We start from the raw sequence: 17,097 nt of genomic DNA on the forward strand, positions 1-17,097 counted from the left end.
ACCCATGCAATCACAGTGAAATCCTTCATTAATACACTGATTCCACACCTTCTCCTCATCTGAGTGCGTAATATAATCGTGAGCATGTGCAATTTACCCCTCCTTGTTGTAGTTCAGTTAGTCTAAGCTGCAACATAAAAACTCAGCCGAAAGCTGGCTAACTGTCTTTTCCCCTTTCAGTGTCATCAAAGAGGAAGTGCCGGACAATGACCACGAGCGAGGCAACGACGAGACAGAGGTCAAGCTTTGTGTTTGCTATTAACAGGTTTGCACATTTCTAAATGACTTTTTGTATTGTTTATTTCATGCGTATCTGCGTATCTCCTCCATGTCCACAGGAGGTCAGTGACCATGAAGAAGGCGAGGATCCAGATGGAGAGGAGGAGGACTTTGACATGGCCGGAGAAGAAACGTCTGAGGAGTCCGACTCTGAAGACCAGGAGGAGAAAGGTAAGATTAGTGAGAGTCATTCTAGGTAATACATTGTAAGATGCTTGAGGAACTAATGATGCGTTTGTGTACAGAAAACGTACAGGCAGACCTGGCCAACATCACCTGCGAGATCGCCATCAAGCAGAAGCTCATCGACGAGCTGGAGAACAGTCAGCGGCGTCTGCACACTCTCAAGCAGCAGTACGAACAGAAGCTGACGATGCTGCAGAACAAGATCATAGACACACAGCTGGAAAGGGACAAGGTGCTGCATAATATGGGTAAGAGACACCTGCACACAGACATCAGTGACTGGGTTGCTAAATACAATCCTAACTGGATAATATAAAGGTATTGTTTCCTTGCTCAGGTTCAGTGGGGTCGGGTACCGATGAGAAGGCCAAGAAGATTAAAACGGAGTATGAGAAGAAGCTGAGCTCCATGAACAAGGAGCTGCAGAAGCTGCAGTCGGCTCAGAAGGAGCACGCCCGCCTGCTGAAGAACCAGTCGCAGTACGAGAAGCAGCTCAAGAAGCTCCAGCTGGATGTGACCGAGATGAAGAAGACCAAGGTAATAGAATAGGTTGTGTCGAATTTGTTTTTCAATTACACACTCCGGTTGTTGCATTGCTGATTCTTCTCCTGCTGTTTTGTATTTCTCCACCAGGTGGTGCTGATGCGTCAGATGAAGGAGCAGCAGGAGAGGAACAGAGCCACGGAGTGCAAGAGGAACAGGGAGATCGCCTCTCTGAAGAAAGAGCACCGCAGAGCCGAGGTGACAGTGATGGAAACTTTCATCAACATTTATTAGGTTTTTATTTCAATTTTGTTTCAAATATATCAAAAGATTAGACCGCTCTTAACTCCCTTTTCTCTCCCTACAGCACCAACTAAAGCAGATGGAGGCCCATAAGAGACAACAGGAGTTGATTCTTCGCAGAAAGAATGAAGAGGTGAGACTCATATGGAAAATTGTGGAAAATATAATATTTTGTGCCTCTGCTTTCGTTTCTTCTCCATAATGTATCATAATATGCATAATGACTGTCTCTTTTGTGAACTGTTCCAGGTGACTGCTCTAAGGCGGCAGGTGAGGCCGCTGTCTGGGAAAGTGAGCAGGAAGGTGACACCTGAACCTCTGCAGGAGTCTTATAGAGCCACCCCAGGAAGGATGCATGCATCTGGAGCGTCTCCTGCTAATGGAGCCAGGTGCGGCATCCAAATGTTTTCATGTGTATCACACAGTGGAGAGTAAATTAGTTTTAACAGACCGATAACTTTCTCTTCAGGAGTTCCCCAGTGCGGATGGGAAGTATCTACATCAACAGGACGGCCAGGACCAAATGGCAGTCACTGGAGAGACGTGTCACTGACATCATCATGCAGAGGATGACCATCTCTAACATGGAGAGTGAAATGAACAGACTGCTGAAGGTAAAATGATGTCTTCCCCTCAACGTTTTCTTCCCTTGACCACCAAGACCAAAAGAAATTGTAATGTTTTGTAAATGAAAATGCAAAATCATATTGTTCCATTAGCAACGGGAGGAGCTGACCAGGCGGCGGGAGCGTGTGTCCAGAAAGAGAGAAAAGACGGCGGTGGATGGTGCAGATGCCGACCGTTCCCTGGCCTCCCTGAACGAGGAGCTGGAGTCCCTGAGCGCCAACATCGACTACATCAACGACAGCATCGCCGACTGCCAGGCTAACATCATGCAGATGGAGGAGGCCAAGGTGAGGGGGTGGGGAGTCCCAGGAATCTAGTTCCTTGGTAGTCAGGATGTAGTGGTTATGAACAATAAATGAGAGCAAGTCACTGTTCAGTAATGTTTATTTTTAGCATTTGATTATTTTAACCTCTCAATTTAGGCTATTGGCATTACTTCTTTTTTTATATGAGGTAAATATATTGTATTACTTTGTAAAATGTTAAACAAATATATTGTCTGCAAATATTTCTGATAATATCATACAGAATGTTTGTCTAATGTCATGCCACATCCAATAATATATTTTACTCCTTAATCTCAACAGGTATATGTTAGCAAGCTAATGTTAGCGTTGTAAGCAGGTTCATCTAGCCACATAAAACCTGGTAGTTAGTTGTAAATGTTATTTCCAACTAATGTCAACGTAAGAACTAGTTTCTGTGGAGCTTGTAAAGCGCTGTTATTCAGTTTTTGTTCTCTTGGACAGTTTTGTTTTAATTCTTTGTGCTAAACTATGCTAGCTAGCTGCTGGTCGTAGCCTTATATTTACTGGAGCAATAAAAGAGTATTATCAGTCTTCTTGTCTCACTCTGGGCAGGAAGGTGAGTAGGTGTTATTCTAAACACGAAAAATATCTACAATGGTAAAATACAGTGTCTTGTGACTAGGTTTCTCACAATGCATCTTTATTGGGTTTTTATTTTGGGCTGCAGGAGGAAGGAGACACAGGAGATGTGATCGCTGTGATCAGCTCCTGTAATTTATCAGAGTCCCGCTTCCTTCTGGATCATTTCATGACCATGGCCATCAATAAGGTACCTACAGCCCTTGCTGACTTATTTCAGTCTCAATGTCATCAGTGTTTTGGTGTTAATTCGAGCAATTACAAAAGGTATATTCCAGTATCACTCCTGAAGCAACTTGTTAAACTGACAAACCCTTTGCTTTAACCTGTAAGGTGCATTATGCAACCTCATTCTAACATGTAAATACAGCGCAGTTCACTCAGATAACATGAGCACTCCCTTTTTTATATGTGATACCTGTGACTTTCAAAATATATAAACTTGTGAATTTCATTGCTTTGTCAACATCTGTGTTGTTTGTTGTCTCGGCAGCATTTGTTCGTCTTGATCTCATTTTCGTAGCCATGGCTCCTGTACAAGATTTAATGAGACTTGAAATGGAACAACTTAATTAAATTATGTTAAAATTAGATAAGATTATATTAGATTTGATGTTCCAGTGAGGAAATTAACCCAGCAGCAAAGAAAAAGACAAATGAAGAAGTGGAAGAAATTACAAATGGGCTACTGAAGTCAAAATGACAGCTTTCGTTGCTTCTCCACTAATTTCTACTTGTGTCATCAGGGTCTGCAGGCGGCTCAAAAGGACTCCCAGCTGAAGGTGATGGAGGGCAGGTTGAAGCAGACCGAGATCAACAGCGCCACCCAGAACCAGCTGCTGTTCCACATGCTGAAGGAGAAAGCGGAGATCAACCCGGAGCTGGACGCTCTGCTGGGCAGCGCTCTGCAAGGTCTGTAACATCTTCAAATCAATATCATCAGTCTGAGCATGTCAGTCATAACCATTCTTTCATGGCTCCATTTTATTTTGTAGGCCACACTTCTTCCAGTGCGCAAAGAGAACTGATGAAAAAAATCCGGCCTGTGAAATAAAGTGCAGCCTTTTTCTCATCTTTGATTTTGATTTGTTTGCTGTTTGTTTTCTCTGTTGTGTGGTGTGAACTCAGAGTTAGGTTACCTGTCACCAGGTGAGTATTGATTATAGTGTGACTGTTTGAGAGAGCATGGCACATGCACAACACAAGATTTCCACAACATTTATCCCCAATTAAAGGAAAATAAACTATAAGATCATAAAGAAAATGTTACTTTATGTTTATTGCCTTATACATTTTGGTTCTGCATTTAGATTTTTGGTCTTTATTAAAGGAAATTACATTTTTTACCTAAATAAAAAAAAGTTATATATCTATATCTTATCTTATACACGAGATAAGATGCAGTTGCATAGAATTATGTATCTGTGATGATATGTATACAAGATGACTACTTTTTGTATTCTTTTTTCTACAGTTCATGCATTAACTGTGATTATATTTTTTAAAGCAGATAAAGAAATCTTGTAGTGTGCATCAATCCGCAATCCTCTTTTGTGAAATCTAACCCAGTCGAAGTAACTCCGCCATGACGTGCATGATGTGTTTCTTTACGTTTCCCCCGTTATCCCACCTGCTAGCCAGTCCCACTCACAAAAGTCACTAAAACTAAACAGAAAACTCCACACTGCAGCAGGACTCGAAGCTAGACACAGCAGTTTGTGTGTCTGCATTTCTGTTTGTATCTGTCACATGCTTTTTCCATTCCTCCTCCACACAGGACAAGCACTGTAGCTTCCAGTTGTGTTACATTAAGGGTCTCTTTATTCTAAAACAGGTGACCCCTGCCCTTGTTATGAGCTGCTGAAGCCTTAGTCACTGTTGTGCTGTAATACTCTAGCTTTCTTAATGGACCTTGTCTTGTGTAAGCTTTCTTAAATACACACAGGCTCTTTCAAATGTTCTGAGATATCCTGTTTTCCACAGAGAACGGAGATGACAGCAGTAGTGACGAGTCAACCCCAAGTCCAGCCACGGAGGGCAGGTAAATACAGACACATGGAGTCAAAGTGGGAAAAGTCTGATTAATAACAGTAATTATGGCTGCACTAGCCTAGTAAGTAATGTATAATGTCAATTGAAAGAGGTACATCATAATTCTCTCGAGTAGTAATACAATGCTGTCAAGTCACTGGCTCAATTGACATTGAAGCTATCGGAGAAAACTGAAATGATCTTCTGTTTCAGTTCCACTTAACACACATTGCACTATGCTTTGTTCATATGATCATATTTGCATGTATTGTGTGTAACTTGATTGCTTACCCCTCACTTCATTTCAGCACACTGGCATCGGATCTATTGAAGTTATGTGGTGAAACCAGACCAAGAGGCAAGGTACTGTACTGTGTGTGGCCAACTGATTATACTGACAAAATCTTAGTAGGCAAATGATCCAATATGCTGTAATAATGGTAAAAGTCAAATACAAATGTGAGTCCTCTTTTACATCCTATTTTACTTTAACTTTTCCCGTTTAACAATCTCTATTTATAGGACTTGAAATTATTACTAACTGGTCCATTTGCTTTTGAGTCAACTGAATAATGAGCCAAACACTTGTGGTCCCTCAGGCTCGCAGACGGACCACCACCCAGATGGAGCTGCTGTACGCCGGCAGTGGGGATGCATCTTGTGAATCCCCCACCGGAGACTTCCCCCTGCTGCCCCTCTCAGAGCGCCTGGAAGGGTCTACAGACATGCAGGGTCACGCTCTCAGTCAAACCCCAGACTGCGAGCAAACTGTTTCTCCATCTGCACTGTTGGCCCGACCAGCAGGCGTGTAAGTGTTGAGGGGGCAACATTTCCCAGTGGAAAACAGATTTCTCAGGATATTACTCTCTGTCACTTTTAATGTTTCGGCTTTTCCTCCCTTACTAAAAATATAAGTGTTTTCTGTCTACTTTCCTGTGTGCAGTTCTGGATCCAGGTCACCTACAGGGACGGAGAGAATGCCAGTGGAGCGCTCGCCATTCAGTCGGCGGAAGGTGCAAGAGAAAGGCGCCACGGCAACGCACATCCCAGGACCCATACACACACATCCGCCTAGCACAGCAGAGGCTAAAACTAAAGGCAGTGACCACAAAGCGCTGTGAGTGACATCCCTGGGGAGGCTTTGCATGTGAAAGTGACATAAAAGGATTTTAATATTCGTAATAAGAATATATGTTCCACTATTTCTGTGTTTCTGTGTTCTGTGAAATTTTTATCAAACATTCAAATGAAATGGTTTCTAATTTTAACCATAAGGTTTGTTTACATTGTTTACAAACTCAAAGGTTCATTATTTTCTGTATATTCTGTCTATTTTCAGTCCATTTATATACATAGTTGGCAACAATTTTGATTTAAATGCATTTTATATTAAGAAAATTCTAAAACTGCAAAAGAAAATACATATATTTATATATTTTTTCACTTTTTAATCGGTTCTGCTCATAATGACCAAACATTCATAATGTAACCTCATAAATTCCAGTTTGTTTACATAATACTATTTTTTCTGGAAACACAGTTAAGGGTTATGATAAGGTTTTTTAATATGCCTTTAAAATGTTACTTTTCTTCGTCATTTAGGTTGGAGGAGTCCCCTGTATATGAAGGCCATAGGTAACGTTCATCTCTTAATGTGTCTTTTTAAATAGGAATCCATTTGATGTCTTCTTATTAAATGTAAACATAAAAGTATCTCTATTTGAAACCCTGTGTTTTTCTACACATCACATACACAATAGTAATACTAGCCACTTGTTATAGCTCTTATCACATCGTCTGTGTTGCAGAGGTGTGATCAACCCTGTGACGGCCCAGAAGAACAGCCGCGGAGCCAAACTGCAGTGTGTGTACGTAGCAGAGGGCCACACCAAACCTGTTCTCTGCGTAGATGCTACAGATGATTTGCTCTTCACAGGATCCAAAGGTAGGGAAAGCTCAACTCATAAAACATATTGCTCTCTTCTTATGTTCTTCATTCCCTTACATGCCGTATACTTTTCAGACCGTACGTGTAAAGTGTGGAACTTGGTGACGGGTCAGGAGATCATGTCTCTCGCAGATCATCCCAGCAGTGTCGTCTCAGTCAGGTACCAGAACTCGGCAAAAGTACAAGCTATGTGAAGTAATATTTGGACTCAGTCGTAGCAAATGGGGCGTTTTTTTGAAAATCCCAGAAACACCCAATCTGTGGATTAAAAACCTCTCAGTGTCTGGCCTGTCTTACCAATTTCACATCACCATTAACATTGATTTATTTATATACTGTATATTGTCTTAAATGATTTATATTTAATTCAAATGTACGACTATTTACTAATTTATTTGTTTGCTTGGTTTACTCTGATAATGTCTGTACCCTATAATGTGATGATTTATTTTATTTGTGTCATTATTATTTGGGAGGGGTTGCATGAAATATACATTACTTTTTTCTGGAAAATCCCAAATGGCACTCTAAATATTTGTCAATAAAGTGGTGTGTTTGATCAATAATTGTCCTTATTTGTTGTTTTTTATATTCCAGGTACACTTCTAGTCTCGTCTTCACTGTGTCCACCGCTTACGTCAAAGTGTGGGACATACGAGACTCCGCCAAGTGTATCCGCACGCTAACGTAAGAACAACACTTCTTCTGTCAACATCTCAAGCTGCACATATTAAAACAGAGTACAAAAGGATATATTTTGCACCTTTGTGGTTGTCAGGTCGTCGGGACAGGTGGGTTCAGGAGACATCTGTTCGTCTGTCAGGAGTTTATCCATCCCAGCAGGAGAGAGTCAGATCAACCAGATCGCTCTCAACCCTTCAGGCTCCTTCCTTTATGCCGCCGCTGGCAACGCTGTGCGCATGTGGGACCTCCGCAAGTAAATACTAACACAGATACGGGTCTAAAAAGCATTTAACAAACAGGAAGACAAAATTAATCTCCTTTCCTTTCGCTAGGTTTGCATCCACAGGGAAGCTCACTGGCCATCTGGGACCTGTCATGTGTCTCACTGTTGAAAAATTAAGTAACGGACAGGATGTTGTCCTCACTGGATCCAAAGACCATCACATTAAAGTAAGAGACACATATCTGTGATTGCATGCTGTGTGTTTGCAACAAAACCACACAGGAATTAGATGTATCGTGGCGGTGTGTGTGTGTTTTCCAGATGTTTGAGGTGGCAGAAGGCGCTCAGGGCAGCATCAGCTCCAGCCAATCGTTCGATCCCGCTCATCAGGACGGGGTGGAGTCTCTGGTGGTGCGCGGGGATGTTTTCTACAGCGGCTCCAGAGACTTCTACATCAAGAAGTGGGACTTAGCCAGTAAACAGCTGCTACAGGTACGCTGATCACAAAAGTTTTCAAAGCAGTAAATATGATTAAATAAGTTGCTGAAACCCGAATAAAAAAACCCCCACTATGTTCTGACATACAGAAGTCTGCACTAACTAATCCTCTGTGGTTTCTTCTAGCAGTCTGTCAGTGCACAGGCAGACTGGGTCAGCGCTATGGGCATGGTGCCAGGCTCTCCGGTGCTCCTCAGTGGATGCAGAGGAGGGTTGCTACGCCTCTGGCACGCCGACTCACTAGCGCCCCTCGGCGAGGTCCGGGGACACGACAGTCCCATCAACGGCCTGGCCACAAATAGCAGCCAACTGTTCACTGCCTCAGAGTGAGTCACAAAACACACACATTTGAAATGTTCTGTTCTTTCTCATTATCATCAAGATCCTAAAGATACTGAACGTTAAGGTTGAGACGTGATTTTGAAGTTGATTGTAATCACCTTAATTCTACTGTGTGTTTTTTTTCGGCAGTGATCGCACAGTAAAGATTTGGGAAGCCAAAGGATCGCTAGAGGAAGGAGTCCACTGACACCTGCCTCCAAATCATCACCTGATATCAAGGATCATCTACAGGCCTTCATTTAATCAAAATGAGTCATTTGTGAAGCAGCTACATCACCCATGACTCGATGAAGTGTTGGATAGGATAGTTATAATTCCCGAAAGTGTGAAAAAAAAGTATTTTAACAACACTAATATTTCAGTGATTCTCCACAGGGAACAGTTTCAGGGAGGTCTAATTATATGTGAAGGCTCTCAGTCTAAAAAAGCTGAGTATATTTACTGATATTTTAGGTCAAGACCAATCACAGTGGAGCCCCTCTAAAACTCCAAGGACTACAGAACAGCTGAGATGGACAGCAGCTTTCATAACTGCAACAAAAACAACACAATTGATATTGACTTCGGTGTCAATCGATCCAGGAGTCGCTCCTGTGCTTTCAGCATTCCTCTTCTCTTTTCAGCGCTAGACAACATGGATACCTTCTATGCATATTTCACTGTAGCTGGAAAGACAAAAAAACGTGTAGTGGTGAAATGCTTTGCTTCCTTGCACCAATTGTTGATTACCTATAGAGTCCTAAAACATGCAGATGTCCGCCTCACCAGCAACAACTGTGAGTCTATCCTACAGTATGTGTTCACATGATGCGTGATGTGTTGTGTCCTCCTGTATTGCTCTCCAGTTCGTTCAAGGTGTGTGAGCTCCCTGTAACCAAGGAACAAATAACTACTGAAGCTGCGTATGGTCTTATTCTTCAGCTGTTACTGCCAAACCCTCTTATGAGAGGCCTCTAAATACAACATATCCTGCTCCTTTAACAGGACCTAATAAATAAAACGTGTTGCATAGTATTCATCCTATCAACTGCTGACTGATATTGTGTATTCAAAATAATGTGTTTCATGGCTCTTCAATGCTATTCGTATAAGCCTACTGCCTTACAAAACCCAAACGCAGTAACTGCAAACAGAATATTTCCTTTAGCTTTCTTGTCCATTTTCAATGATGAACTAGGTTCATTTGCAGAATGATTAAACACATACAGATGTGTGATTTAAAGTAGCTTGACCAGAACACATCATGTAGATTCAGAGACAGCAGATAATGCTACTCAGGTATGCTGGACTTGTCAGCTTTTTGCCAGTTTATTTTAACTGGTTTGGTTTATTCCTCAATTACAATCTTGTTTAGCTACCAACCTTATGTACTGTATGTGGATTTAAAAAATCTGATTTTAAAAACAGGAAACAGAAAAAAGAATGAATTAGCTTTCACTAGCTAGCCTCTTTTAGCTAGCCCAACTATTTAGCGTTACCTGGCATTTACCTCCAAGTTTTCAGTTTTTTTAAAATTCTGTGGCATAATGATTTTGTAGGTAAAACAGATGTCAAAAGTAACATTCAACAAGTACATTTTAAACAAGTAGATGCTGCGTTTTGGCTTTGTAGGGCAGCATAGCTTTTCAAGAGATACTTACCCTACATATACACCCTTATCTGTGAATCATTGTGTTAAAACCCAGGCAGTTACATCTGGATTAAAATGACACAAGCTGCCTCAATGTTTTTCCAAATGGCTTCAATATTTCAGTCAGTGATGTATTCACAAATAGCAGATGGGTTTCTGCTTTCAGTATTCTCTTGGTGATAGACAGACAGTTTTCCTTAAGCATTTAGTTTCCTTCGCTGAATCTTTTTGGCTTTCCTGTCAGCATGCTCGCGTCTGGCAAGGACATTTCACTTCCATTAAAAGGTTACCCACTGAGATTTACTTTCCCTAACCTTAAGCACCTGTGCAAGTATGATTTAAGCAGCAAGTGCTTTAAGAAAACGTTTGCTGGAGTTTTGGCAGTTTCGTGAGAAGAGAGGCTGTTCGTAAAATCATGAAAGCACCTTGAAATTCCTAATCATGGGACATGAGGTGTATTTTGTGAAAGCATCTACCCCTGAGAGATCTGTGTGTGTCTTCAATCCAAACGAGGCAAAACGTTCTCATTATGTCATTTCTCAGTCCTGTTCATTTTAGTGTTTGCACAAATGCTTCAATACTCATATCAGACATCATCCAATCTTTAAAATGTGAGTCTTAATTTATTTATTTGTTTTATCGATTTTGCTGATGTGTCTTCCTTGTTGATCAGAGATTTCTCAGTCCTGCCTCTGATGTCCTATCATTGTTGAAGATGAAATGCGTGGAATACACCAAGATGGATTTCTGAATAATCAGATTTGTATTTTCAGTGCCTGTAATAAATACAACTTTGGAAAGTGACTGTATTGATTGGATGTTCGAGGTATGTTAGCGATGCTCTAGTTAATAGGACTAAAATAATTGCACTGAAAAATCAAATTATTCCCCTTTGCCTCATAGCAATAGTGAACAGATCCATGACTGAAACTGGTTTTCAGTTTTCACTTGAATTGCTAAAAGAATGATTTGGGTGTTTCTACTTCCTAATGAATCTGCTTCAAATCACAATGATCCTTTTTATTGTAGTCTTATTTTGAAAAATTGACTGTATATCTGTTCTGTAAATACGACTGTTGTTTTCTCCCTGCTGATTCTCGTGCACAATTTCTAGTAATTGAAATATCTGGTGCAGTGTGAAAATACATTTTAAAGCAATAAAAAAATGTTTTACAAGAGGGTGATTCTTTTTTTAACCATGCATTAGCGGGTCTGACCACACGGTGGTAGTACTGTACAATGACGTGTACATGTAATCATATTGGATTTGAGATTCTGGCAAATTTTGTTTCCCTATCTGGCTATACATTTTATCAGCTACCTATAATTCACATAACCTCTGTATTGTTCTTACCGAATCATCATTTATCTGCAGCTTGTTTCACTCCTTTTCAATAACAACCCGAGGCAGTAAACAGTAAACTAGGATTGATTGGCTTACATACCTAGGAAAAGAGTAAGGAACTGCTTAGGAAGAAGACAAATGAATGTGAACGGTGATGGAAGGATCAATATTTAATGTCCAGCTCCACTGAGAGCAGCAGTCCGGTAATTGGCCTCAAAGGAGCAAAGCATTGTCTCTTGGCTGACTCATGCTGCCTTGGTGCTGTTTTGAAGTGTATTCCTCTGCATTTTATATTACTGTCATAAATGCGTTCCGGTGATATGAGAACAACCACAATGCATCTCAGGTTTTCATGCATGTGATAGATTTGATCAACAATCTGAACCCATTGGCTATTGGTCTGGCAACTGGCGTAGCTAAACATAGCTTGGGACCAATTTTTCAGGGTTTCCAATTTAGCAGACATCCAGGTCATGTCTTCCAAATGCTGGTCATTGCTAGTTAGGATGGATTGGGAGTTGAGATGTTTACGACCAAATTGTATATCTAAATTCATGGGCCGATATCTGATTTTTCAAAATCAGATATCTTTAATATTGTTATTAAGTAGATGATTTCTGAGATTGCACAAATTGTTTACCTGCATTCCAACAAAAGTAAATGTTGGAGCAGAAACCAAAACTAGAACTAGCTAGCTTACAAACTAAGATAGTTAACTAACAACATTGGTTTATTGCAGCATAGAGGGTTACAATTGTTACATGTGTCACTAACCAGGATCTCTGTGTGACATTTACCTGAAGAATTGAAAAAATGCTTCCCTGTTGAGATTTATATAAGAATATTATCACAAACATGAGGGTGGTATAGATCTTCTCATCTAACTCACCAAGGAATTCACATATTCATTTTTTCCAACATCCAATTGTAATTTTTCCCAGAAACTTTCCCTCACTTTGTGAAAAACTGCTACCTAACCAGAACATCAGTCAACACACAGTGTGACCTTCTATCAAACTATCAACGCCCAATTTTTCGGCTTACTAATAACAAGTTCAAGGAAAACCCTTTCAACTCTAGTTTTCACATTTGCTCAAGTCTCTGTCCGACCAGTTTCTCAGGATGTGTTCTGTGTACGGGAATCCAAGATCTACTCACATTCTTGGCACATTATCGTACAAGCAAGATGATCAAGTTCCACCATAAATCAATAACAACTTCTCAGACAGAGAGCGTGGGCAGAGAGATCCACTTTCACTGTAACATAATCTATGATGAATTTGGATAATATATCCTCCTCTAATCTGTTCAGTGAACACATTGATTGGTGGTGTGCGGGGGCTTACAACGGATGCTGTTGTTTCACCGTTAAATCCGGCTCTAATGCAATTTGTACAGCTGCAGGTGCTCTTTATTTTCTGAGGGATTCAAATCCATACAGGTTCATTTTGGTGTGATGTCTGTTTATGTGTTTTTACTCCCTTTACTAAAATAATGACTTGAAAACAGTAAGAGAAATGCATTTATCTAACATATAATGGTGTTATTTGGTCCGTCTTATCAGTATTATGCTCCCATTATTGTTTGGCCATTAGTTGATGCATTAGAGTCTTTTACCAAGCATTACATTGTTTTTACCTTTGGAAGAAATCACGACCTATCATTAGAGCAAGAATGTTTTCGTTTTCTTGACATTCAGCAAGCTATTTGAGCCAACACACAACTGATTTGCATTTCTTTGTCACCCAGAAGGAATGAAAACGTGAGTAAGAAATTGTATGAGAAGACATGACAGAGATAGAAATAAGAAAAGGTGTTGGGGGGGGGGGGGGGGGGGGGGGGACTGGCAGAGACGGTTAAGTGGCTGTTAAAGATGTTTTTTTTTAACGCCAATGAGGCTGAGGAGGACAGGGTCAATATTCACCAGCCCAGTTTCTATCTCTGAGCGTCCAAAGAGTGAAACCTACAGCTAAAAATACCAGCACCGCCGCTTTATGACCAGAACTGATGAGCCGTGATACTGCTGCTTGCTCTATTAATGCGGCTGCCGAATCCAACCTTTTCCCCTCTCAGCGGGTCTCGAGCAAAACAGATTTGAAAGAATATCATTTTTAATAAGCCATTAAAAGGAGGCTTTGAATAAATTGAATTCACTGGATCAGTTTGTACAGTCTCAGTGAAAGATTTAACTGATATTGACAGTGTGTGCTTTTGTGTACCTTTCACAAAGGGAAGCTCTCTACATTGAATAATCTGCTCTTGATCCTCCATGTAAGTGCAGGTGAGGATCAATTGTGTGGGAAGTGTCGTTGACTTTTGAAGCAGGAGTGCCCTCCACTTCAAATCTCTGTCTAGTCAAGAGTAAATGAGAACTTAACTACCTAGCTTCAACACAACAGTGAATCCAGGCTTGGCTGAAATAGAAAAAAAGATAAAGGGATCTGTTTCCTTTTTGTGGGAAATGGGAATGTCATTTGTTTTACAGGTATTTCGCATGGATGTATAAAAAAGCATGAATGGACGTCTTTAAAAAATACCATGGCAATGCTCGAGTTTTTCCCGAATTGGTGGAGCGATGGTGGTTGTGGGTAATAATTAAAGCAGCAGTTTGTTGGTAACAAAGAGAGTCAAGATTTACGCATGTTCAACGATAGAGTTGTTGACTTATGAATCCTGGGGTATCACCATTCTGCATCTTAATGCTGTTGTTTTGACTCTGGGTGCGTCCATTAATTTTTGACCCAATCCATCCATGTGTGAGCTGCTCAAGGGTGCCCTAATGGTTTTGGCCACCATGACACACATACCAGCCCAGGGCACATCAATGCAGTGTGTGTGTGTGTGTGTGTGTGTGTGTGTGTGTGTGTGTGTGTGTGTGTGTGTGTGTGTGTGTGTGTGTGTGTGTGTGTGTGTGTGTGTGTGTGTGTGTGTGTGTGTGTGTGTGTGTGTGTGTCAGATATATTTAGAGTAAGCCAGTAAACACACTGAGTAATACTGAGATGCGTCATTTTAAGATCCTATGACTGTAGGATCTAAACAAACTGCTCTCTTGCACACACACACATACACACACACACACACACACACACACACACACACACACACACACACACACACACACACACACACACACACACACACACACACACACACACACACACACATGCTCATGTAGCCTATAGCAAATACGGTATGAATACTTGCAATGTGGTCATCTGACTCATACCTAATGTAAGAAGAGGTGATTGTAGCTTTAATGTTAAACTTTTTTTAGAAAGCCAACACTAAATAATCTTTCTTCTCGGTCTAATTATAAGGAAATAAATCTGTACCAAGGACAGAACACATATGCACACACTCTTAGCAAAAAAAGTTAAAAATAGCTCTCTCTTTATGAAACACACACAAACTCACACACACAATGTCCTCATAATGTGACTCTCCTACTTATCCCTTCACATTCATCATGCTGTCATTCTATTCTTGGCCAGAGGAGGGTCTCCCTTCCAGTTAATTAAATCAGATGCTTATCCTCATGACATGGAGGGAGAGAAATTTGAGTGTTTTTATACAAGCACTAATAATAATATTGTTAATAATACTAATAATCTCCTCTCAGACAGCTGAGACTACAAAGTGTGTACTCTCCTGCTCAGGCACACATACACAGACTGGATTACTAGTGACAAAACATGCAACTAATCAGTTTCTTCAGATACTATAGAGAGACCCTGTGTTAAAATCGTGTAACTTAAAGGGCCCCTTTTACGCAAATGCTCTCTTTTATGTCTATTTCACATAGATATGTGTCTCTGGTGTGTAAGGAGACTTGTGAGTCTCTTCTAAAACAAGAGAAGGAAAGAGCTAATCTGGATTTGGCAGAAACGTGAAGTCAAGTTTCTTATGAGGGTTTGCATAGACCATATATACCATATATAAGGTGTTGAGTGAGTTAGCGCCAGGTAACCAAGGCCACCCCTAGTTTTCAGTGTAGGGTATTGCATTCCCATAAAGTTAAGAGACTAAAGACCTTGGCGTTATTACTTTATTACTCAATTCTTTAACCCGTCCATGTGTATTTGCGAAACTGTTGTTATTTTCATATTTGAAAACAGAATGCAAATATACTGTACCTTTAAAAGCTGCTTCATTTCATTTAAAATATGCATGGTTATCGGTGTAAGCCGTTTCTATGTGAACTGTTCGCAGGAAAGTATTTCACAAACATTTATCTCACAAAATCGAAGCAGCAGAGGCAGAAACATTTGGAGTTTCAATGTAATAAATAAACACAAATCAATAGCATCTTTTATTCATTATTTTGACCCTTTCTGCAGGGTTACAACAACAACAACAACAACAACAACAACAACAACAACCTTAAAACTACACACCTGCTCTTTGTTACATGGGTTTTTATCACATCTTCAGGGGCCCAAACAGGGCATTTTTACCAGGGGCCCCCTAACAGGTTATTGCCCTGGAGGAAAGAGTGTTTCAAGTCACACAAACCCACATTGAATTGAACTGAATTAAACTGATGGGAATGAGAGTATTGAGGGCAAGGGAAATGTGAACCACACTCACACTCACACACAACCATACACACACAACCACACACACAAGAAAGACTTCTCATGAGAAGTGTCTCTCTATTTTCTCGAATGTTGTCTTATTGTTATTCTTTCCATGCCAGTCTTTCTGAGGCTCTGGATTCTAAATGAGCTGAGCAGAAGTCAACTGAACTGAATTGACATAGTGGGAGACAGCCAGATAGAGGGGAAGGAGATGGCACCATAGAGGCATAAAGAAAGAGGAAAGGGAGAAGGAGAAGAGAGAAACACACACACACACACACACACACACACACACACACACACACACACACACACACACACACACACACACACACACACACACACACACACACACACACACACACACAGAGGAGGAGAGAGAGAAGTGACATCACATCTCTCAGCCTCTCTCTCCCTCTCCCCCGCACCTTTGCTCCACTTCTCGCCGAGGAGGCGCACACAGTTTCTTGCTATCCTCATTCACCGCTCGTAAAAAGGGGCAGGACCAAAAACCAGGAAAGGAGAGGGCAAAACATTTTTTTTTGACAGCATGAACAGCAGTTTTCTCAACATGGCGTCGATAGGAGACTTCGACCCGCTGAACGCGACTATCCCTGCCACCAAAGTTGAAATCACAGTGTCCTGCAGGTAGGGGAATGTCTCTTTTTAACCTGGGTTTAGTCTAACAGGCTGACGGGAAATCACATGGAAGTCACTTTAACTCCAAGTTTATGTTTAGTTTCAGTTCATCGTTTGGTATATCTACTACTGTGCCGAGGAATGGGTAAAAAAAACCGTCCCATTTAGGCTATTTATGGCGAGTAAACGTAAAACCGAGGCTAAGTGCTGACTTCACCACGTACATTTGAGAAGTGTGGTGCCACTTTGTTACTTTTACGCTGTTAAAAATAACGATTTCATGATGATACTTAGCTATAAACACAATACTATCAATATGTGATTTAAATGTTGAAACATTATGGTTAAAACCCCAGTAAGGTCAGCTCAAACTGACTTTAAAGTAGCCTACAAGAAACGCAAACGTAAGTACATG

General features: G+C 40.8%; 2 protein-coding genes across 3 annotated transcripts in view; both read left to right on the top strand.

Moving 5' to 3' along the window:
- The window catches only part of LOC134879284 (kinesin-like protein KIF21A), a 31,193-nt gene extending 19,894 nt beyond the window's left edge, over positions 1-11,299 (top strand). For both annotated transcript variants that reach the window (XM_063905729.1, XM_063905730.1), the window contains 24 exons: positions 181-238; positions 339-450; positions 525-713; positions 803-1,002; positions 1,099-1,206; positions 1,316-1,384; positions 1,501-1,640; positions 1,721-1,865; positions 1,971-2,165; positions 2,854-2,955; positions 3,512-3,677; positions 4,749-4,806; positions 5,105-5,159; positions 5,396-5,604; positions 5,740-5,913; positions 6,399-6,431; positions 6,605-6,741; positions 6,820-6,904; positions 7,342-7,431; positions 7,523-7,681; positions 7,761-7,878; positions 7,973-8,143; positions 8,276-8,475; positions 8,621-11,299. In XM_063905729.1, the coding sequence (XP_063761799.1) occupies positions 181-238; positions 339-450; positions 525-713; positions 803-1,002; positions 1,099-1,206; positions 1,316-1,384; positions 1,501-1,640; positions 1,721-1,865; positions 1,971-2,165; positions 2,854-2,955; positions 3,512-3,677; positions 4,749-4,806; positions 5,105-5,159; positions 5,396-5,604; positions 5,740-5,913; positions 6,399-6,431; positions 6,605-6,741; positions 6,820-6,904; positions 7,342-7,431; positions 7,523-7,681; positions 7,761-7,878; positions 7,973-8,143; positions 8,276-8,475; positions 8,621-8,678 (3,031 nt within the window). In that variant the 3' untranslated portion in view covers positions 8,679-11,299. The remainder of the gene's footprint in view (positions 1-180; positions 239-338; positions 451-524; positions 714-802; positions 1,003-1,098; positions 1,207-1,315; positions 1,385-1,500; positions 1,641-1,720; positions 1,866-1,970; positions 2,166-2,853; positions 2,956-3,511; positions 3,678-4,748; positions 4,807-5,104; positions 5,160-5,395; positions 5,605-5,739; positions 5,914-6,398; positions 6,432-6,604; positions 6,742-6,819; positions 6,905-7,341; positions 7,432-7,522; positions 7,682-7,760; positions 7,879-7,972; positions 8,144-8,275; positions 8,476-8,620) is intronic.
- Positions 11,300-16,516: 5,217 nt separating this feature from the next.
- Positions 16,517-17,097, top strand: part of LOC134879111 (copine-8) — a 64,879-nt gene continuing 64,298 nt past the window's right edge. Inside the window, exon 1 of the mRNA XM_063905437.1 lies at positions 16,517-16,691. Within this exon, the coding sequence (XP_063761507.1) occupies positions 16,594-16,691 (98 nt within the window). The 5' untranslated portion in view covers positions 16,517-16,593. The remainder of the gene's footprint in view (positions 16,692-17,097) is intronic.

Source organism: Eleginops maclovinus, chromosome 17 (assembly GCF_036324505.1).
Source record: "Eleginops maclovinus isolate JMC-PN-2008 ecotype Puerto Natales chromosome 17, JC_Emac_rtc_rv5, whole genome shotgun sequence".
Taxonomy (NCBI): Eukaryota; Metazoa; Chordata; class Actinopteri; order Perciformes; family Eleginopidae; genus Eleginops; species Eleginops maclovinus.